At 41.8% G+C, this 24,035-nt stretch overlaps 1 protein-coding gene and 1 long non-coding RNA gene across 2 annotated transcripts; one reads left to right on the top strand and one right to left on the bottom strand.

Moving 5' to 3' along the window:
* CLEC14A (C-type lectin domain containing 14A) lies at window positions 1-2,162 on the bottom strand. Its single transcript, XM_032112497.1, has one exon. The coding sequence runs from the start codon at window positions 2,160-2,162 to the stop codon at window positions 777-779; it is 1,386 nt and encodes a 461-aa protein (XP_031968388.1). The 3' UTR covers window positions 1-776.
* Window positions 2,163-7,724: 5,562 nt separating this feature from the next.
* On the top strand, window positions 7,725-12,061 carry LOC116445645. The gene is made up of 2 exons (XR_004240848.1): window positions 7,725-10,607; window positions 10,756-12,061. It is a non-coding gene; the product is annotated as an uncharacterized LOC116445645 (long non-coding RNA).
* Window positions 12,062-24,035: the final 11,974 nt, after the last annotated feature.

Genomic DNA, 24,035 nt, shown 5'->3' with positions numbered 1-24,035 from the left:
TTAGGAGAAAAACTGTAACTGAAAAATTTATTCTCTGCTACAATAAAAATGAGCATGAAGTAATGAACAGGGCAGTGATTTACATCATCCTTTATTATTTTCATCAGCTGAAGTATAAAACTGACTCCCCATTAACCTCTCACTTCCTCAGCAGTTTAGTGACTTTCTATGTATAGAAATACACTTTCACTTTTTAAGGTCAGTACGAAAGCATATGGGTCACAGTTTCATTCAAAATTATGGCAGTTCACCTCTCCAAAAGTTCCAGCAATTAGGCTGAAAATGAGAGCCTCCAAGTACCACTCAGGCAAAGAGTGACTTCCAGATTACAAGATTACAATTCTAGATCTACAAATCTAGATTCTAGATTACAAGATGCAAGTGCTCAAAGTGGTCCACTTTATGCTTGCTCCAAGTAAGGCACCCAACGAAGAGTTTCTGAGAGGATAAAAATGCACAATTGTTGCAGCTGCAATCGCTCTGTCAGCCAGGCTGATCTATTTATATTTTACTGAAGTCAGCACCTAAATAACTTTTTCAGACCGACAAAAATTCCTGACTGTCCAAAGGCTTCAATCACCTCAAAAGAACGTCGCTACGCGCTCCTGCACCTGATAATGTGCAAGCCCTGCCCAGCCAAGTCCCGCGGCGCCTCTCCCTCGGCTCCCCCCGGCAGCAGGGCGGGGGGCAGCAGGGACGTGGGGAGCCAAGCTCTGGCCCGGGTGGGAGCTGCCGCTCAGGGCAGCCCCGAGGGACGCGGCCTCGGCCGTCCGGGGCTATTCACCGCCCGCTGCTCCGCTGGGCTCCGCTGAGCCTGCCTCCGCCTTGCTGCCGGCCTCCGGCGGCTCCTTGTCCCCGTGGCCCTCGGATTGCTTGTTGAAGCAGATTTTGAACACCCCAAGGACGGTCATGACCAGGATGACCAGCACCACCACCGCGACTGTCACCAGGATGAAAACGTAGTTGGAAGAGGAGGAGGGCGGCGGAGCAGCCGTCTTCTCTCCGCCGGCGGCGGCCGTGGTGGTGGCGGGAGGCTCCACGGAACCGCCGGGTGCAGGGATGGAAGGACGCCGCCCCTCCGTCCTGGCACCCGACGGCTCCGCGGGGCCGCCTGTAGCGGTGGGGGTCGGCCCCGTGCCCGGGCAGGGAGTCCCGTCCGGGCCACCCGGGCCGTCCGGTGTGCAGGCACAGGCGACGCCGCCGGCGGCATCGCGGCACCCGGCGGCCTCGGCGCACCGCCCGCTGTCGGGGCTCCTGCGGCCGAAGGGGCAGGGGCAGAGGGGCTTCTCTGCCGCCTTCCAGGCGAAGCCGCCCGGCTCGGGCTGGCAGGTGAACCGCACCTCCCCGCCGGGACAAGCCACCGTCAGTACGGTGCCCGGCGGGCTGAAGCCGGGGCCGCTGCTGTGCTCCTCGAAGGGGAGGCGGTAGTTGAGGTCGAGGGCGCCCGCGGGACTGAGGTCGGGGCAGGCACCCTCGTACTGATACCTGCAGAGGTAGCCCGGGCTTTCCAGCTGGCAGACCCGCTCCTTCCAGCCCCATCTGGGGCCATTCCGGGCCAGGTGCAGCCCGGCGCAGCGGGCGGTGAGGCAGGACCGCAGGGGTTCCCGCACCCACCGGCCGAGCGCCGCCGGCACCTCCTGCGGGGCCGTCCCACCCCCAACGTCCTCCCAGGAGAAGCCGCGGAGCGGCTGCTCCTCGTGGGTGCAGGCGGAGGCGTTCCTCTTCAGCCCGACCCAGAACAGCGCGGGCGTGGGGACCCCTGCCTCCGCCAGCAGCCCCAGCAGCAGTCGCAGCTCGGCCTCGCCGCTGACCCAAGCGAGGCCGCCCTGCCGCTGGTCGCAGGCACCGCGGGCCTCGGCGTACGAGACGTTGGCGAGGTGGGCGCTGAAGCAGGCGCCGGCGGGCGGGCAGCGCACGGCGGCCCGCGGGGGTGGCGGGGTCCGGGCCAGGGCGGAGGCAGCGGCCAGGAGCAGGCACCAGGGCCCGGCCCGCCTCATGCCGGCGGCGGGCTGAGGGGCGCGGCGGCTGTGGTGGCGTTCGGACCCGGCTTGGGCTGGCGTCTGCCGCCCGCGCCGTCCCTCTCCAGCGCCGACCCCGTTCCCACGGCCCTCCCCCAGACCTGCCGGAGGAAACGTGTCGGGAGCCGGGGCTGACCTCGGCATCCTCCGTTTGTTGGAGGGCCCGGGGCAAGCAGGTCCTGGCGCCGCCAGGAAGCGCTTGCCCAGCCCGGCGGGCGGGTGTCCAGCCGCGGGGAGGACGGTGCCAGCTGCGCTGTCGAAGGGGCCAGAGGGTGGCGAAGCCCAGAGCCGCAGCTCTGGGACCGGGGTCACGGGCCCTGTGTCAGGCCCGTGTGCCCGAGATGCCCGGGCCCGTCTTGTTAGCTTGTTGCTTAGCGCTTTCCGGAGAAAACTGGTCCAGCTTCAGTTATGTCTTCCTTGAAGGATGGGGGTTTCTTGGTTAGGTGAGGCTGTGCAATCAACCCCCTAGCTCCCGATACAAGGGGCGATTTAACACTCACAAAAACTGATTCAGTTCGCGGTTTTCCAGCAGGCTGGCCTAAATGCATCATACATCAGGTGCCTGCGTTGACTTCAGTCACTGTTCTTGAATGAGTTTAACTGATCCACTGCAACTGTTCCTCCGAATGCAGTCCCCATGTTGCTCATTTTCATACTCCTGTTATTTCTGTGTGCTGTTACCTGACATGTACATTCAGATACAGCACACATATGTGCATTTTGTTTTCCAGATTTTACTTTGGAAAAACCCATGTCAGTATTTTTGGTTTTGTGAATAAAAAATAATACAAATTTCTAGTATTTGAATACCATGGAGGGAAAAAAAAAATATGAGAAAAGAGCAGAAAATAAATAATTGATCTGAGGTTTTTAAAACATAAGGTTTCTCAGTAATTGCAATCCATTTGTGTACCAATAGGCTTGGTTTTATGGAAAATAGATTTTCATAACAAAACAAGAACTTGTTGCTTTAATTCTAGATGAAGTCAGATTTTTAGTTAATCAAGGTGTCGAGGTGCTAACACCACCGAAGTCAAAGTCTACAGTGTTGTAGCAGCTGTGTATTCAGAGCTCTGCTGCCTACTGGAATTGTCACTCCTGCATTCCTTCTTCTCCATGGTGCATCAGGGCAGAGGCATCGAGCCACCTGCCTGTATGGGTCAGTACATGGAGATTCTCACTGCCTGCCTGCATTTTAAGCCAGAAAGATGAAATTCATTTTGCATCAGGAAGCTTTATCACCTGCTGTTCAGACCCCTAGTTTTTCACTGGATCTAGCTTTAAATGTACCCAAACTAAATGAATTGTTCCTTTAGCCCCCTGGGGGTTTTTTTTTTATGATGTACAAAAGCTATGCTTCTGCACATACTTGTCAAGTTAGTATCTTGAGCCATTTTCCCCAAATCTGATTGATAGGTTTGAGAGAGAAGAGAGGTTGCTACAGCTTTGCTATTGCTATCCTACTGAGGAATGCTTACAAGGCTTCGCCTAATATTCCACTGGAATCCTACAGCTTCACTTTGTTTTCTCTTTCAAAATTGAGTTTGTTTATTATAGCTGAATAGAAGATAAACTTTATAAATAGAAGGGATAATCTAGAAGCCCCAAAATTTTCATGTTATTCTTCAAAGCTAAGACTCTGTCCCTGAGGAGGAGAATGCAGCTCAGTCCATGAAAACATTTGCTCCCTTGCTTCTCTTCTCAGCTATTAGCCAAGGGCATGATTTGAGCTATCTGGGCTTGCCTCTCTACCAGGTAATTGATGGTTATTACCGGCTCATTTCACACAGGCCATGACTTTAATTTCCTAGGCTGTATTTGAACCAGCAAACTGGCAAACCAGTTCAGAAAAACAGGTTAGCCACCAGTGCCCTGGGCAGTCCAATCTCATCGGAGGAACTTGTACCGCACAGAAAGATGAAAACACTGTGTGCCAAAACTGAAGGCTTTTGTCAGCTGTAAATAGAGGCAGTTGCTGTACGTCTACTCGACCTACCTGTATATCTGCTCTTTTGTCCTACTGCTGCCTCTAGGAGTCCTGCAAAATATTTAAAAATAACAGGTCTGCTTGATCTCCAGAAAACAGCTCTTCCTCTTTTTTTTATTGTTGTTTCTAGTTCTTTCATTTATATAAATAAGAAATCACTCATGAAGCGTCTTCATGGGGTTTTTCCTGAAGAAGTCCTTTTTGAAAGAGAGGATTAGCTACTCCCACACAAATGCTGGTACCAGTCCACAGGTGAGGCAACTAAACTTCTACATATAAAGAAGTCTTTATTACACAAATGTGGATGTTATAACTGATGAATGTATAAGCTGTAATGTAGCTTTTGCTGTCAATAGTAAAAGCCTTATTTAGGTGTAGTCATTCCTTAGTCTTTTTCCTGTAAGATCTTAGCACTTGAAAAAACAGTGGCTTGCTTCAATGGTATTTTTATTAAGAGCCATTGGGATTTTTTTATTTCATCATGTAACTGTATCTATCTTATAATAATATGTACATTTTTACTAAGGAGTTGTGAGAGGAGTGCTGAATTAATAAAACTACTTTTCTCTTTTAGGGTGGATTCCTTTTGTATTTTCATAAGGTAAATTACAACTATTCTTTTTGCAACTAACCAGGAAATATGTCATCCTTATATCAGCACATACTTTGCTACTGCTAGGGCCTAAGGGGGTGTATTTTCATTAGTAGTAGTCTTGTTGAGAGATACAGTATCCTGATCTTGCTAAGAGCCATATTTTACTTCTCGGAGGTAGATGGATGATGCAGTGAAAAAGATCTGCCTTGCTTCAAAGGGGACAAGTAAAATGATCATGTCAAACTAAAATGTGTAGAGCATAAGGAGCGTAAATTTCTCTTTCCCAAAGGGAATACAGGAAAATGTCTGGAAATAGATCTGTCTACCCCATTATGCCACAAAACCTGGAGACAGTATCTAACATATAGAAGCAGCTATCTTTTCTGCTAATGTAAAGGAGGGCTGCTGATGTGCAAGGCCATTTATCACCTGGCCTGTACAGGTAAAATATCATATTGCGGTTTGTTGCATGATACAGATTTGTTTGGAGTTGGAAACTATGGAGAGGCAGCAAGGAAGGAAGATCTATATTCTGGCAGCACTGCCTGTTTGCACAGCTGCAGCCTTTTAGCTTGGTGCAGCCTCACGGAGTTTACACCAGTTGGCTGTGGTCAGGCTGTACAGCCCCTATGAGCTCTCCCCTTCCCTCTGGTCCCAACTAGGATCTCTACTGGATCCAGACATCTTTCTGCTGAATTTTTTGTGGGTAAAGTCAAAACTTACTCCCCATCTTTCAGTATTTTGCTAAATTATAGGTAATAATTTAAATAACCCAATGTAAACAGGTATTTTAAACAATTGCTGAATTGAGAATTGCTGTCACTTGGCAGTGTGCCTCAAAAATTATGCGCTAAATCCTCCTTTTGTCACTAAGTGCTTCATGAAACAATATCTATATTATATAAATATATGTATGGTATATTGTGGTATAATATATAAATATATATATGGTTTATCAAATAAGGCAGCCCTACATTTCGCATCTAACTTGTGTTTAGACAAAGTATTTTCTCACTAAACAGTTATATTATTCTTTAAGAAAATACCGAAGTTTTAAAAGACTCTCTTGAAGTCAATGAGAACTGTCTCATTTCAACAGTGTGACAAGATTTCTTATTAATTTCTCTATATTCAGTCACACAACTTGCAACAAGGAGTAAAAATGCCAGGGGGAATCCAGCATGCTTTTGTTACTTTTCCAGGGAACAGGATAGGAAACGAAAATAGGAATTTCTGCCCTATTGTAGCAAATTGCGTGATCGTAAGAATTTAATTATTCATCTCTCAAAAGGTCTTTGTAGATTACAAGGTTCAGTTACAGAGTTTGGAAAAGACAACCCAGCAGGGGTCATGCAAGTCCCTGTCTACTATAATAATAATAATTTCCAATGACATTATCACGTAGCTATGGGACTTAGTAACAAGGAATGATATTTAACTGCTGGTATGAACACAGTGGTATATCTGTTACATTTATGACATGGACATAAAATAAAACTAATCCTGACCTGCTAAGGGGACATTTAGTAGATGAACTGCATTGATGTGGCTGTAGCATTACCCCATATGCATATGTTCCCCTTAAAGCCTGATCAGTTTATATGTTCATGTTTCCATTGCTAAGTATGCAAGAAAATAATGTATTCTGTTAACACTTCCACTAATCTTCAATGAGTTATTAAGGAAGATTCCAATTCTGTAATTAGCTAGGGGAAATGATCTCCAGAACTCTCAAATTAAACACACTAAATCTTTTCCAAAAATACCATAGAGTATAAATAATTTTTATTCTCACTCTAGCTCACTCCCTTCCTTTTGTTGACTGGATAATTCATACTAGTTCCATCCCAGCCTCAAAATTCTTCACATCTCCTGTATTATGTAGCACTGTCTGGTTGCCCCATATGAGCCCCTTTGTGTTGAATATACATCGGCATGAGGGGGTCCACAAGAACTAGAGGCAGGTATGGCCATATGCTCTATTTTGCAGCAAACAACGTCAAAAATAGCAAAAGCCCTGAAATGCATCGTGGTATCAAACCACCCTTCATTATCTTCTCTTTTCTCCATACATTGAATAATAGACACCCAGAAGCGGTCAGAGCTTTGACTGGTTTGGCATATCCTATAGGTCCATGTGAAGTGTCTGCATACTGCAAAATCAGAGCTTTCAGTTGTGTTTTTTGTTTATGCCTGTATTTCAATATCTGATTATATATGAAGAGGAGAGAGGAGAGGAGAGCCCCCGCAGCAGCCTGATGCCAGGTGGTGCAGGGCTGTGAGCACAGAGCAAAGGACAGCCACAGCCAAAGTGAGAGGCAATTACCACATAAAGTCAGCACATGGGTCTTCAAGCATGTTCTTTCAGGCAGCTGCAGGAGATGCACTGTGTCCTGAGGGATGTTCGCAGCCTTGAAGCTGCTTTGTGGCTCGAAGGATGTCCTTAAAAAGCATTTCTGTCGTAAGTTCAACACCACCTTTATGCAATTTACTTCCTGGTCCACAAAAGTACTATCAGTAGCCAATGTAAACCATATGTTTTGGAGGCCTGTAAAAGTGTTGAGTTCTGATGTCCTCTCATCCTAGAAAAAAAGCAAACAGAAGAGAAGAATGAGAGACTAATTCATATCTACCCCCAATCCTATTGCAGGTTTCTGGTATTTTATCAGATTTTGACCTAAGTAAAAGCATTTTTGGAAATCGGTGAATTTCCATTTGAAGTGAGAAACACCCACATTTATAGTAACTTCCTATAATATTGTAATTCTACAACAAACTTCTACTACTGGAAGGCTTTTTGGTATGAGACAAAATTTCCTAGGGAAATAAAGTAAAATAGAAGGAAATCCATTGGTAAAGAGTTGATTTCACTTCCTGGCCTTTTGCCCAGATTGACCATTTCAGAGAGAGTCTTGTAGTATTTGCTTGAAAATGGGTAAGGGATACAGACTAGTAAGAATAAAAGCAAGAAGGAGCAGCTGTGAGATGGAGAGGCAGCAGATGCTTGTCTACACAAGCAGCTAATTCAAGATGAAAAAAATAAAAGGAAGGAAGAAAATTCTGAGCCCAGTGAAATAATTGTTGTCATGGAGATTATGGGAGGTAAACATACCTTTTATGGAAATATTTATTGTCATTCTTTTTGTGAGACTAGACAGACTAAAAAGGCTTTAGTTCACTTAATTGATGCATTTTCCTCCTTTCCCTTTTTAAATAACGGCAATTCTTAAAGCATTTCCTTCTCAAGAAAGTCTGTTTTAAATGTTCCTCATTTTTTGCTTGCAAGACATAGAAACAGAGTATCTGTATACTGTTGAAGAGGGAGAAGAGGATCTTGCTGTATGGCACATGGCTTTTTTCCTTTCCTGTTTATCATAGTAAAAAGGCCAACAGTGCCGTCCTTTGCACTTGTGTGTTAAATGTGTGTTCAGCAGTACTTACTCTTGCTATCCTAAATGGTTGTATACTCATCAGATGGTACCTAGGAGCCTGAAATTTTACAGGAAATAAAGACAAGGGAGTTCTTTATGTGCTCTGGAGGAAGTGCATTTTGAATGCAGATAGGCTCAAGAAAAAAAATTAGTGTCTTACTTTGGACTTCCCACACACCAGGATGTGGAATATTTAGGACTGGGGTGTTACTTTGTGTCTAATTAAAATAGGAAAATTAAATTCATATCTCAACTTTATTTTTTAGAAATTATTCATGGTCTAAGTAGTGGATGTGTCTTACCTGCATTTCTTTCATGTGAAGGTTAAAATCCTTGCACCTCTGACAGTTTTTCCCAATTTAAATGAAACAAATATCTCTGTTATGACATATGAGAATGTTATTTTTCAAGGATTGAGGTTTACCAACACTAAAAGCATCAAAGAACGCTCATTTCAGAACACAGTCACATATTCCATACATTAGCAATTACACATTCACAAGGTAGACTTGATCTACGTTTTCATCCACGAGTAGGTTCTGTTATATTAATATAGTTTTTTAATTTTTGTATTATGGTTGCGTGCCATAATACAAATTATGTATTATGGTTGTGTGCCAGGCCCTGGTTTAATTGACTTATTATTTCTATTAAATTATATCATACAGTAGCAGCAATGATACCATTCTTGTACTGCACAAATGAATATCTCAGGGCTGCAGAAAACACGTGAACATCCTGTGTCTCCTGTAGATCTGTGTAGATTGAGTCCCACCTGAGCCTGTCATTAATCTGTTCGGTGGTGGGTGTGTGTTTGTGAAAGGAAAAGTGCTCATCTGCAAACTGTGTACCCAGTGGGTATGTGTATGCCCATTCTGCCCAATTCTGGACACTTGTGGTTATTCTTCCCCTAATATTCTGGGAACCCTTGAGAAAGACATGCATCTATTCATATGATAAAGTAAAGCCCTAACTACTGTTTAGCTGAAGACAAAAAACAACCCTAGAATCCATATAATCATATCTAAAACAAGCCATGAATAATAGGATGTGAAAACAAAAAGTGGCCTCATTTCCTGGCGTCATTTAGAGTGATACCAGCCACAGGCTGCCCTTGAAGATCACCAGGGTTCAGGGATTGTCTGTGAAGGGAGGGACTGTTATCACTGCTCTGCTGGTTTCAGATTTCAGCCATCATACACTTTGTCTACTTCTATGTGGTATGAAAACACAGTGACAGTAATTTGTGCTTGGTGCTCACCAGACACACTGTAATGTAGGGGGATAGGTTAGGGTCTGCAGGAATCTAGTTTAGGTACCGATGAGCTCTACCAACAGGCCAAGTTACCGGGGAGGTTGGTTCACGTTCAGCAGCATTTTCCCAGGTAAGGCACGAATGAGCAGTGAAAAGTTGTTGCTTTAGCTGCCCATTACTCGGGACAATAGATAGTCTGCAATCCAGCTGCACCACTTGGCACTTCAGTTCAAAGGTCCTTGGTTTCATATTAGTTGAATAGAAAAGGTCAATAAGAGGTGAGAGACAATTGAATGTGGATAAATAATACAGGAATGAGAGCTGCAAGTGTTTGACTCATCTCTGCTGATGTGATATTGATCTGAACTAGAAATGTCAAACCCTTCTCCGCCCAGAGGTTTAGAAATGCTTCTGATGTGTGTCAGTAAGAGATAAGAATCAGACCAAGAATATATTAGCAGATGCCAGAGGGAATAAAGCATAAACAACTCAAGAACAATAGTTCCTGTGTGTCAGCTACAAATAAAGTGTTCTTATTTGGCAGAGCACGTTCTGCTTATGCCTGATCCTTCAGGGCAGTCTGGGCATGCCAAAGACATGGGAGGAGAGGTCAGGTACAAGGAGACTGCATAAGGGTGAGGTGGCAGGTTCATGGGACTGCACCTGTGCCCTCACATGCAGAGGTGGAGGAAAGGATTGAAGTCAATGGACTTGCTCTACACTGAATTTCCACCCCATTTATTTTATGACTGGCCTTCATATTTTACCCTGAGAGCACCCAACTGCATTTATAAAGGATTTTAGGCATCATGCTCCAACTTCCAATTAAAGACTGGGTCTTCAAAGCCTCTGCTATGCCATGATTTAACCCTCTAGAGGCATCTCCCCAACACACTAGTTTTCCTTCCTGTAAATTACTTTACATTTTTCCCATTAGACACATGTGCAGCTTGACTTTACACTTGACAAGAATTGTCCCTTCTGTATAATGCTTATTCTTTGATCTCAGATGAATAAAATCAGCTTAATTCGCCTAATACATAAAGCCTTGCACAAAATGCAGTCAGATCACAAAAGGACAGAGAAAGGAAATCCTGTAGCCTGAAGGTTAAGGCATTTTTCATGACAAAGCAGAGTTACTTCTGCTGCAGTGATTATTTCTGTATTTTATATCCACTGAAAAAAAAAATTGTCAGGAGAGACGGATGCAGAAACCCAGCTAAGATTGACTGATCTTCTCCTCAAGCACAGGGTTTTGCTTCACATCCCTGCTCCACCGTCTGACAGAAGAAGGATTTGAACATACATCTCTGACATTCAAGTAAGCATATTAATCACTGAGCTGTCTTACTTTTTTTCTTTTTCTTATTTAGAGAGACTGACTACATACCAGTTTTCTGATGTATTGGAAAGCAACCAATGGAGATTTGGACTAAACAAACCTCTTTTCTTTCCTTCTTCCTTGACAGGAAGGGTGTCAGTATGTCTCCATCTTCAAACAAGCTGGAAACATGGGACATTTGTCACAGATTTTTCCTTTGAAGTCAATACTAAATTGAGGCCTGTCTGCAATGTTCAATCTGTATTCCAAAGGAAAGAGCTCTTACAGAACTATCTAGAGAAACAGGTCTTTTGCTGAAATGTTCTCTGTTCGTCTCTTGCTGCATCAGGACCAAGGTGGCAATGTTTGCTGCTATAAAACCAGTGAGAATCATCCACTTATTTAAATGTACTAGTTTCAGTCTTACCCATGCTTTATACCAGTGTACAAAAAAGGGGATTTGTATTCTTCAGTATTTCAATATTAATGAAAAAAAGTAAAAAATTACTTACTTCAGTAATTCTCAAAGAGTTTCCATGTCAGTGTGAGAAAACTTAGGGGACTGAATGTAGTTAATCTTAGCTAAAATCTCAACACTATGTTTTAATAAAGATTCCCAAGTAATTGTGACTTCAAGTCACTGCTCACGATGGATAACATTTCCAGAGAAACAGGAATGGTGCTGCATCGGTGTTTTTGATTTAGCCAGACTCCTTTGATGGGAGAGAAGCAAGGGAGAGAGAAGATGAAATAAACCTTTAGACTCTGAATTCTCTTGCCACACTGGTCGTATGAGTCACTACAGAGAGAATTTATCCTGTTCTTCTGACAGTGTAAAGATTTTACTAGTTTTATTGTAATTGTTCGTGCAACATACACAAGTTTCTTTCTCTTTTTTTTTTTTCCTTTTTGTTTTTTAATGTGAAGGGACTATGCCATAAGCACAAGAAAAGTCTGTAACAGCCACGAGATTTTCCTTTTCTCTCAGAAAAATGCATTAAACAGGATTAGGGAATCTTAAAATAATTTAAAAGGCTTCTTTCTAACTCAAGAAAATGTTATATGAAACATGCTTCCTTGAAAAGTAGGCTTTATGTAGACGTTTAACTTTAGACTTTAAATTTAGACCTGTATAGTCACACATATTAATACAAGAATCTATGCAATGACAGTTCAGAGGTGTGCTTGAATGCATTCATTGCTGATATGCTGGATTTATGGCAACTGGACCAGAGGTCTGTGAAAATTTGCTTGTCATTCCCAACAGGATTGAAATGCTTCTGCTGTTCAGTAGTCTTGTATGCTTGTCACCATTAATGTTCCCTCTAATTTATTTCTCTGTGTGTGACAAATGACCTCCTGAATACCAATGTGAAACTTGTAGCCCTAATTCACATGATGCTGGAAATGGAACAGCAAAATAAATGAGTTTGCAATCCTCTTTCTTCATTTGATATTCTGGTACTCAGTTCATGGTGTAAGTTTCTACAGATTTATGGCTTCTTCATCATGTTAGAAAGTAAAAATAAGTTATTTTTTGCAGTGCATTTTGTGCAGACCCTCAAATTACACAGTGTCCAAGGAAACACAGCTGTGTCACTGGTAGACATCTCATGTGAAAAAACCTAGAGCAGACTGAAAACATGCCCTCCCAGCCAAGTCTTCACTTCAGGTTCTGTCATTCCAGTAATAGGTAAAGAGAGAGAGAGAAGAGAGGCATTCAGAGTATTCAGAATTGTCCTTTACATGGCTGGGACCAGTAGTGCACCACCTGCTCAGGAGCAAAATCCCCAAGAGAAGCAGTTTGCCAATCTGGATCTATCTCTGTGCTCCAGAGTTCTGGGCAAAAGATACAAAGGAGGCTGATGGAAGTGGGTTTTGGGGCTGTGAGGGCACCAGAGCATCTGGAAGACGTGACACATCTCAACATACCCTGTCCTGGTCCCTAGGTTTGCAAGTTAAGGTTTTGCAGATGGACTTACAGGAATCCTGAACTTGTGTTGACCTGAGGCGTTACCACCCTCCATGCACAGCCTCCCTTTTGCTCACTGCCCAGGGGTGATAAGCTCAGGGGCTGCCACAAATCAAGGGGTGCTGGTCATACCCCTGTCACATCCAGATTTCCTGGCCATTGCAGTGGTCACTAGTAAGCCTGTTTGTGGCTACAGCTGTGCCTGGCTCAGACTGCTTGCTTTCATGGCTCCTCTGTTAGGCACAGCTGCCTGCTCAGAGGGTGGAAGCCCATGGCTGTGTGAAGCGGCTACCCGCAGAGTGTAATACATCTCAAATAGTCAGGCGTGCAAGCACAAAATTAAACTTTCCAGGAGTAAAATTTTATTGCTCCAGCGATGACATTAGGTGAATTCAAAGAGTGAGCAGGCTTGGGTGGAATGGCTTCATTCTGAAGCCTGAATGGAGAAAATCAAATATTTCAGAGCCATGTACCATTCTTTTGCTATAGTGCCATTTTTTCTAAGGTGACTTATTTGACCCCAGTTTGTACTCCAGGGTGTGGTTTCTAGAATATTGTGATGACCCACCCTTAAGGGGAAGGAAATTCTCTGGGCCTCTACAGTTATCCTTACTGTGCCTAAGCAATAGATCGTCTGTCTGATGTCACAGGGTCTCCCTGCGTGTAGATTGTGCCACTTAAAACAACAACCCTCTGTGTCTGAAAAGCAGGGTAAGGGGCTGAGTGAGCAGGGATTCTGGAAAAATGATACTTGAGCACTGAACTGGTCTACTTAAGTGTGTGGCCTTAAGAACATCTGTGTAAATATGCATACATAGAAAAGAAAATCCTTACTCCCATTGAAAGCAGTGGGAATTTTACCACTAGATTCAGAAAGGCTTGAATGCCATCTAGGGCATATTGAAAAGTATAAATTAATGGTTTCTGGAAAAGACATTGAAATGGAAAAGACAAAATTTCCTTCAAAAAGAGAAAACAGCATTTTTATTTTAGAAGAATGCATTTGAAAAAAAAAATCTCTTAAACTGACATTTTCTTGTTACTACTCACATCAGAAATGAAAAGTGGCTATTATCCAGTGACATAGATGTAGGTTACTGAAATTACTGGGGCTTTAGTGTTCCAGCTTGCCTAACACTATGTGTGATGTCTGTTCTTTGGATGAAAAGATTTGATATGGCTCTATAGAGTGACAGGCAACTTTCTTATTATCTTTAGATTATGAGCATATGCAGATTATAAACATTAAAAAACCCCTATCTATACAGTCTGGTGGGAGACTCTTACACAGTATTGATGATAGCCTAAGACTCTTCTGCTTCATTGCCCTAATGTCATAAGTCTAAAATTGGATAATCTCAGGATGTCCCGCCTATGTCCAGGCAGGAAATTGAGCCTAATTGTCATTCCTGCAGTTTTCTGCATGATAATGGCTGGATGAGCATGGAGCACAATGCACTGCAGTTACTTGTGATGTATAAGTTCTGCTGAAAAAAGCACGCACTCATTTTCGCAGCACTATCTGCTTGGCACATACCTTCAAAAAGAAACTATAAAGAGAGGAGACAGACAAGAGTCGCATTTATTGTCTTGACTTTATGTGTATCAGCCCTTGGCAGGACTAAATGACAGTGAAATTAACAGTCATAAACAGATCAAGAACAAAGGTTCATTGTATAAGCTGTTTCTTTTGTTCTTTGTTTGCAATTCTTGTGAATACAAAATTAAAACACTAAGCAGCTGTTACCTCCTGTTTGTGGCTTAGAGCAAAAGCCCAGCAAACCCCAGAATTTTACATAGTTCCACATCAAAATCATGATTCAAGCCCGTTCTGATTCAAACAAAACTCACTCCTTCCTCAAAATACTGATGCAAATGGGACAATTTTTACTTCTGGATTTTCTGTTGTCTTTATAGGTTGGGTGTACTGATAGCACCACAAACATTTTTGGTTATCTCCTCTTTCCCTAGCACAGTCTGAAACCCTTAGCAGAATCCTCATGGGCTATTATTTAATAGTATTACCCTTGAGGAATACATTCTATTGCAACCATGTTGTCCATTTGTCATTCTATCTGTCTTTTAAGTTGAAACAGCAGAATTGCTGTCTAGCTTTCTTCATAGTCTTGAAAAGCACTGTGAATAATTCACAAACCCGTTGAGACCTAAGGCAGCTGTACTGATGGTCTGTGAGGGGTCAGAGAGAAAGCCATGCTTTGCTTTCTATGTTCAGAAAGCAAACCAAAGAGTCAGTCAGGAGGAAATCATTGCTTTAGCATGGTCATGTTGAAAGTTGCTTAAGAGCTCATGTTCTGGTTGGGTCTAAACAACCTTGGTAAATGTTCCTCTAGAGAATGCTGGTAAAAGCTTTAACGAGTAGATCTGCAATCCTTATTCAGCTGGTCTTCACAATCTGCGCCCTTTGAATCCAAGGTTCTGCAGGTATCTAATAGTTTGTTGCTGGGTGATGGTCCAAAACCAGTTTCCTAAACTGTTTCAAATTCTTTTAAAAATACAGTGAAGGAAAATACTGCTTTTTAATGTTAAAATTCAAAAGGCAATATCAGAGAGAGACGAGACAGAGTCTTCTGTCGCCTTAGTAGAGATGTATTGTAATAGAACAGAATTCTGATTGCCAAGTTTAAGTGTCTCAAATACTAATATCAACAGATTTCCCCAGAGATCATAGGCAGATATATTAGCTAAAAGACTCTTTCTGGAAGATGCTGAATTTCCCTCAACTCCCTTTGAACTCAGAGGGAAAGATAAGGGTGTCCAGGGCAGGAGAAATTATAAAGGTATGGGATAATGGTGTTCATCATCTTGCTTCCTAAAATGCCCTTTGGGTTTCTTTTTGTCTCTCATCATTTCTAGATTAAAGCCTAGGGAGAGGGTAGAATATTAAAATATCATCCAATTTATAATTGCTTACTAAAGTCAATTCACAGATGACCTTGAAAAAAATTAATCCAGCAAGCTTATAAAAGAGGATGACCCAGTCATTCTGATTAACATCAGAGCAGGTGATGGAACAGCAATGTGATGGGAGTGAAAGATGATAGTGAGATTAAAGCACCCAGTATAAGAAAGGATTTCTTTAGGAATTTCCTCTTCCCTTGTATCCTGACAAAAATCTACAGATTCAAGTTGACAGTATAAATATATTATAAATTCAGTATCTGGTCAACAGCTCTTGCTACATGTAAAGCAGGCAATTTAAAATTCTGTCAAAGTATTATTAGCTTGGATTTTTCCATATTAGACTCTATGAAAAAGTAAACCAAATTCATAAACGTTCAAGAATCTAGAATTTATTTCTAGGTTTATTTTCCTTGTCTTTTAAAGCAAAATTTTATTGTCACTTTACCTTGGGCAAAGACTGTGAGGAATAACAGACAGACGGTGGATGGTGAGAGAAACAGGTTTCATCAACATTGTTAAAAGCAGGATAAAACTGTGTGTCCTTAAATGATTAATACTATTTTTAAAATATGAAACTTTGGAGTTTTTCTTCGAATCAAACAGTTATGCATCTTCAAAAGTTTCTTTGCTGCATATCTGGAAGGGATTGACTAACATTCATGGGTTTGTACAGTCTAGAAGTTTAGACATTTAAATGGACGGAAAGGAAAGAGAAAAATCTGAAACCAGCTTTATAGGCTGAAACAGAGTCTTGAGGGAACTGAAGACCGAGGGGAGCTGGGGTGGCCAGCTGTTATAGAATAGCTGTAGTGCAGATGCCATGGCAACCTTAGTCAGACACTTTTAAACTTTCTTACACTGAGGGACTTCCTGACAAAACTTTTAAAATAAACAGGGGAAACTTCGGCTGACATGAAATGGTTGTGCTCTGATTTCGTGTATTTGCCAGGTGACTGCAGACAGGGAGTATTTCCAATTCTGAGTTCTACAGCTTCTTACTAGTGGTCCCCAAGGGCAAGAAGACAGCTGTGTTCAAACCCTTAGAAGCTACATACTGAGATTTACCTTCAGGGCAAAACCGTGAAAGTTTAGTGCTGACTTCCATAACCCTCATGTTAGATGTAATAATGTGGTGCTGTATAACAATAAAATCAAAGAACAGGAGCAGTAGGCACACATCTTTTTAAAATGAACAAAACACTGAACCAAACATTCAATTTTTTCCTCAAAGTATGACGAGTGACAAATGATTGTTATGTTTCTTAACGTACTCCTGGTGGTTTTCCCATTAAATATGTAAAATTGGAACAGAACTGACAATAGTCTTGCAGAAGTGAAAACTTTGTTTCAAATTAGAAACAGTATACCTGCTCCAGTGAATTTTAACCTAGTTTTAATCCTCCATGGCCAGACAAAATCTCTATATAGATGCTAGAGCGGGAGAGGCACAGGGAGTTACACCTGTAGCTGAAACACCAGAAGAGAAAATAATCTGTAGACGAAGGTATGTCCAACACTCAAGGCAAAGATTTTGTTAGATAGAGCTGTGAATGCATAAATATGGGTGACTGAGGAAAAGGTTTTAGTCCTGAAATAGTGCCATTTTCACTTAAAATTTTTATGTCAATATTGTCCCTAATTAACAGGAATCATTATAAAAACAAAATTAACAGAGCCAAACATCAGACTGTTGTAATTCTCTGTGACTTTCTCAACTGTTACTTATTAATGTTTATTTAATTACAGCAGTGCATACAGTTGTTACAAAGCTTAACTCGGTTTGCTCTTTACAGGTGCAGCAATCCTTCTCACATTAGTAGATTGAATACGAAAATACAATGTTTAATATTAGATTTGATGTTGTTTTGTAGTTGATGCCCATAAAGAGTTCTGCCTTTGGATTTTGCAGAAATTGTTATTCCATATTTTTAGCTAACATAATAGTTAAGTTTATTATTTGATAGCGAGCCATTTTATTTTGCTCTGTGTCAGTTAATGAAGTGGTTTAATGCTGTGGTTTTAATTTTAGAAAAGATAAGCAACAGGACAATCTTGTCAGATGTATTACTTAAGCAGGCAGATAGTGAAAATTAACTTTATGGTTATTAATTCATTACTGTTCTCATATCCTTCAAAATCAAATCACTTGGAATTGTTTTCTTTCATTAGATACAATCATTGCATTTAACTACACAGAACTACACATTCAGGAGAACCCAAGCAATTTTTCTATGTTACTTTAATTACGTGGTACATAGTAAAAGCAATTTATTACTGGGACAGGTACATCACACTTATTTGAATATAAGTCACACCCACTCCCTTAAACTCCTTTTGTTTTTGCTTTCAAAAAAGGGAACACAGAAACACGTATTATCTTGTTCAATATCCTATTTCCAACAGCAGCCAACACCAAATGCTTCCAAGGGGCAAAAAAGACCCTTCAATTAAAGGCTAGTGAATCTACTGCAGAGATTTCTGCAAAGCCTACCTTGTTGGACTACATGATGTGAGGTTCGACTCAATTATCCCTCAGAGGTGTCTTCCAGTCCAAACGTTTCTATGATTCTATGAATATAAGGAAAGGTAATATCTTCTGACACTATTTCCTTCAAATCTGGAGAGTTTACTTCTTCTTAGATTTTTGGACTGTTCCAGAACAATCAAATACATAATATTTTACATTTATTCATACCTCACTAAGGCTCTATCCACTAGGGATTTGGGATATCATTAACAGTTACAGCTCTTTCTAAGTTTCATATTTGTACAGTACAAAGGAAAAGGAAAAGCAAAACTTAGATTTAATTGTGCCATTGCCTGAGGCATTAAGGAATTTTGTTAAATACCAATTCATCATGCTCTAGTGGTACAGCTGGGGGATAAGGCTCTTCTTCACACTGGTGATGTCTGTCTTTCTTCTCATGCTTGACAAGCTTAGAAACAAGCACTAATGCAAAATTTCAGAAGTGTCAGCTCAGTTACTTTGAGGTAACAAACATGAAAAGTACAATTGGAGAAGCTTAAAGAAAGATCAGCTGAAGTTTCAGAGTAGCTGCTCTGAGGAGAGCTTAAACTCACAGAAAGGTTTGCGATGGTCTGGTCAGATCAGGGAAACACAGCAGCTTCTCTTCAGTGTTATATTATTTTGTATAAGAAATTGTCAGTTTGAATGTCTAACCCACAGTCACCTTGTACTTTCAGCTTATAGTCTCAGGAAAACTGTTACAGTTTGCATACATGCATTTTCACTTCTGAGTCATTGACAGTTCCCTCTACACAACAGGGGTGCTTAGGAGCAGATAAACATGCAGTGCTTTAGGAAGTATATGTTATTAAGAGCTAATTATTATGTTACCACAGGTGCATTATCAAAATTGCTTTATAACAGTCCAAACACACTAGAACAAGAGCTGCTCTGGAGGTTGGGTGGTGGAGCCAGGTAGGCACCAGGCTCTGCTCCCTGACACGGCTTCTGCCCCAGTGGACTCTGCCACCTGTGCTTGGCTTCACAGGCAGCTTTCCCTTCCTCCCACACCTCCCACTGCCCCAGCACAGCCTACCAAGTAAGTTGCTATGAGTTCATAGTACATCTTTAGCTATCTCCCTCTGGAATCCTGAGTGAGCATGTGAAGGAAAGGGGTCTGGCTAGACCTCACAGTCTGTAATTTTCTTGCTGCTTTTGTCATTGCTTTTCCCTTCCTAGTGCCATGTGATAAGGTTAAGAAACCAGGAGGAAGGACACATTGTAGGTTTCATTAATCCTTTCCCTCTGGAAAGCTGGATATCAATTCTTGCTTACATTTCAGTCTCCATTTCCATCCAGGTACAGCAGGATCCCAATGGGTTTAGGCAGAAGTGAGCATTTTCAGCAGTTTCTGAGTCCCAGTCTCAGATTATTGCAATGTTTCATCTGAGAACAACTATCTTGTCTTTGCTTCTGAAATATGGCTGGGCTCTGTTACAAGCTCAGTGTGCTGCTTAGAGATGCCTTGCCAAGGTTTACACACAGGTCTTCTGTTGTTTCTGGTGCAGCTAAATAATTCTCCCTGTTTCTCTAGTTTCTTATCTATGGATGAGCTTGGTGAACAAGAAAATGTGTTGCTGTCTAAAGCCCTGATCCTGATTCCAGGTGAGAAATGCCCTCAATTCTTAATAAATCATCACTCCAACAAATGCTGAGATTGCCGATACGCTGTAGGACCAGAGATAAGCACGTAGCTCCATATTAGTCACTAGGCAGTATTAGACAGGCTGCTGTTCTAAATCCAAATGCTTTCTGGAGCTGCATCAGCAGCTTCCATAGCCCTGGCAGGAGGCTTTCATTTCCATGGTGGAGGTCACTGGCCTTGACCTTATCCTGAAATCAGGCTCCTGGGAAAGAGGTGATTACTTTTCCAGTCCTTGCCTAAAATGAATATTTTGTTTTACCAAATGGCTGTTTAATGTAAAACTCAAACACGTTTAGAAATAAGTTCCCAATGCTATTCCTTCTCTAATAAACATCTGAACTTCCAGCATGATGTCTTGTGTTCAGCTCTTAAATGTTGTCTTCCTCTTTAGTTCTTTGAGTTCTGCAGGGAGGGTATATCAGCTTCAACTGAAAGCAGCAAAAGCACTTTTGTATGTTTTGCTTAATTGGAAGCCAGATGGTTATGAATTCTCTGCTGGGAGAGACACAATAATGAGTGCCCTCCTGAGGGGGAACTGAGCTGATTCCTTTTCCCTGGATGACACAGTGAGTTGTTCCCACAGGGCCTCCTGAGGCACCATTTGTGGCACCATTTGTGGTACAAGCAGAAGCACATGTTTTTGATTCTTTTCTCCTGATCAAATACTTAAGCGATTTAAGCAAAGTGATATACAAGTGATAGGCTCTATGGTATTTTAACACACTGCAACAAATCTCTTTATGATCATAATTTGTATTAAAAATGGAGTGAAATCAGAAACGGACATGTAAGTTTTCAAGTTTGTAGCTTCAAATAGCACTGAAATACTTCATGCAGATTATCTGATTTCAAATCTGTTTGTGGTGATTAATAAAATGTGAGCATAGGCATGAACTGTTTTCAAACTGCCATTTACACTTGCTCATTTGACAGATTTTCTGAGCAAGAGGGTATGAGAACACTGCCACTTGTGCTAAAAATGTCAGAATTTACATTATGTTTAACATTCATGCTATAGCACAAACAATTTATAACATCATGTCCTTTTTACTCAGTAAACACAATCTACTAATATTGTTTTGCCGTAAGTATTTCAAATTCCTTTGCTGTACTAATAACTGCAGGAATATTTAGAAAAGCAATCATCATTATAACACATTTAATTTAAGGAAAACTAGATGTTTTAAACAGCTGCTCTTTTACTCTGTGATTAGACTACATATAAGTCTTATCAGAATTAAGAAGGGAGAATTGAAATGTTCAGAACTTGACACCCTTCAAGCCTCATCACATCCTTTTCTCTGCTGGTTTTAGGGAGAAGCTATGTTGAAAAAAAAAAAAGAGGAATTAAATCATCCTCCTTTTTTTCCTCCTTCACACAAGACATCACACATCTTTGAACTCTTGGGCAGACCACCCAGATCCCAGCCCAGAGATGTGCAAAACAGTTTTGGGGTGTGGTGTTATGTAAAGGGTACTTCTATAGGATTAAGAACTGAAAAGAGGTTTCTTAATTGTCATGTGCTGGTTAGCAGCTGATGAAAATCCTCTTTGCACAGGACTGGCAGGATGACAATTCCAGCTCAGAGAGTCCTGGAGCCAGTGTATAACCCTTCAGTAAACTCTTTCCCCCTTGAAGTGACTGAAATCACAACACTTGCAAGGGGAAGAGGGGGAAGGCAAAGAAGAAAATAGTAAAGTCTTCAAACAAATCTGATTTAAAACCCAGAAGTGCATTTTCCTAGAAATAACAAAAACAACGACAATGGGACTTGAACTCAGCTACCAGGATTTTATAAAGATGAACGATATGGCTGTGGTATCAAGGGTACCAGCTAGCAATAACACTCCTCACTTCCATGCTCTGAATACAAATGAGTATTTCCTCTACTGTTGTCATTACAAATCTCTTTTTTGTCTCAGGTATTACTTTCCCAAGCTCAGATACATTCTTAATTAAAATCAGGTAGAGAAAGCTCCAAGGGCAACCTATAACAAAGACCCAGAACAAATAATAAAGGCTTCAGTAAGTGTAGCACTGAAGATTTTTCCAGTAGGTTTAGTTCAAGGGACTAATCAGCTGTTAAAGACAGAAGACTGTAGCTTAAGACTTTTAGTCCCATAAACTGAATATCTTCAGAGCTTTACCATGGAATTAATTTGGCTTTACTGGTCTTGCTTCAGCCAAATTACCAGTGAAATTAACCACCCTTAGAGATGAGTCCCCATCGACTACAGAATTTTGCCAGTTGTCTGTCAGCTACAAGACACTGCAGGGCAATAAATACTCAGTATTACAACATATCTTTTAGCTAGCTTTATCACTTTAATCTGTCAGACCAATCCTCACTGCATCACTTTGTGAAAAGTCAACTGAGGAGTCTTTTATTTATATCTGGTTTTAGAGCTTCACCCTGCAGACTGCCAATAACATCAGCTCCCAGGGAAGTCCTGGTGAATTGAGTCACTTTGTGCCCTTCAAGACTAGCTCCTAAATTGAATTATTAGCTATACAGTCATGGGCTACCTTACTTTTCTACCTGAAACAAGCTGCAAGAACAAGTTACTTGGCTTGAATCGGTATTTCAGCCCAGGCAGCTTTAAGAAATCATCAGTCAGGGGACAAGCTCTTGGGGCACTGAGCCCTCCTGCTGTTGCTGACCTGGCTGGCTCTAGAGCTGCTCAACCCTTCACTCCCTGGCTCAGCACTAACTGGATTCAGCCTTCGAGGGTCAGCAGCTGCCGTTGCTTTCAAGGTTAAGAGCTGTAAATTGCTGCTGAAACGTAAAAAAGCTGTCAGCCTTTGTCTCCCCATGCAATTGTAAAGCAGCAGTTCTTGCTGTAGAAGTCATGAGTAGATCAGTCATGATTTTTCTCAACATTGTCTTCAAATGCCCTTGAAAACTTGCCAGTAAAGAGAAGAAAGGGGGGAAGCTGGGGGGAAGCTTGGCAAGAACTCAGTGATGAACAGAAGGCAAATATGGGAATGGTGTTTATTTATGGTTAAGGGAAAAGTAAGTGGCAATAATTCTGCTAAACTGGTGAACAATTATGAAATTAATTCAGTCATAGTATCCTGGTGGATGGGAAGCCTCTGACACAGCTGATGGCTTAACAGTAAGAAGATGTGAGTCTTAACGAAACATATAAAAATGTAAATTTTTTCTTGATGGATTCTCCCTTTGAATTCATAGGTGAATTATGAATGGCCTAGACCTTAATCACATAGAAAAGAGGGAATGAGCCTGCTCCCAAGAGTCTTACTTGCTTGGGCTGTGTGGGGTTTAGTGCTGTTGCCTAAATGTAAGTGCCATTCAAGACATCCCAGGGGTGTCTGAGACATCTACATGCAGATATTACACAGGACCCAGGAAATATTTGAAGAGACAACTTACTGCCAGACATCTGTCTGAAATGTTTACATTTCACTGTAAGACTGCAGCCAGAAAGCAATGGGCTGTGGTAGAGCTGGCCTCAGCCAAAAGCACATCATTTGGGATAAAAAAATGACACAGGTATGCAGCAACTATCAACTCCTGGACCTTCCTATTTTTTCCAGTATTTATTCCTAAATGTTACTTTTATTGCCCCAAGAAACTTAAATATGTGTATGAGAGAACATACAACCAATGGCAAGGGAAGGTTTTGTTACTGTAGTTTGATTTCCCTGTGCTGAATGCTTTGATGTCCCACGATTCCAGCTGTGGTGGGTTGAGAATGACTGGCTGCCAGACCCCCTTACCGCCACTATCTCACTTTTCCTCCCCAGCAGGAGGAAGGAAAAAAATGTGATGAAAAAGCTTGTGAGTTAAAGTGGCTGGGGATAAAAACAGGGAGATCACTCAGCAATTACCATCATGGGCAAAACAGGCTCAACTTGGGGAAGATTAATTTAATTTACTGACAATTAGAAATAGAGTAAGATAGTGAGACACAAAGACAAAACTAAAAGACAAAACTAAACCTGCCTTTCCCCACCTCCCCTTTTTCTCAGGCTCAACTTAACTCCTTTGTTTGTGACTCTTCTTCATTCTCCCTCCTGCAAGTGGAACAGCTTTTGAGGAATGGGGGCTGCAGGCAGCTTACAACACTTTGCTGCCCTTCCTCCTCTTAATTTCCCCCAGCTCCAGCATGGGGGATACAGTCCTTCATAAACTGCTCCTTTGTGGAAGCAGGAATAACCTTAGTGCCTAGAAGGCTGTTTCTCTCACATTTTTATCATTCTGTTCTCACAGCTGCTGTGAAGTGGTTTTTACCCTTAAAAAAATGCTTTTACAGAGGTGCCACCAGCCTGACTGAGCTTTGTGGAGCCAAAAGTCTGTTTTGAAGCGAGCAGGAGCTGGTTCTGCCTGGGATGGGGCA

Source organism: Corvus moneduloides, chromosome 6 (genome assembly GCF_009650955.1).
Source record: "Corvus moneduloides isolate bCorMon1 chromosome 6, bCorMon1.pri, whole genome shotgun sequence".
Taxonomy (NCBI): Eukaryota; Metazoa; Chordata; class Aves; order Passeriformes; family Corvidae; genus Corvus; species Corvus moneduloides.
The sequence above is the reverse complement of the archived record's forward strand: the minus strand, read 5'-3'. Positions and strand labels throughout refer to the sequence as shown.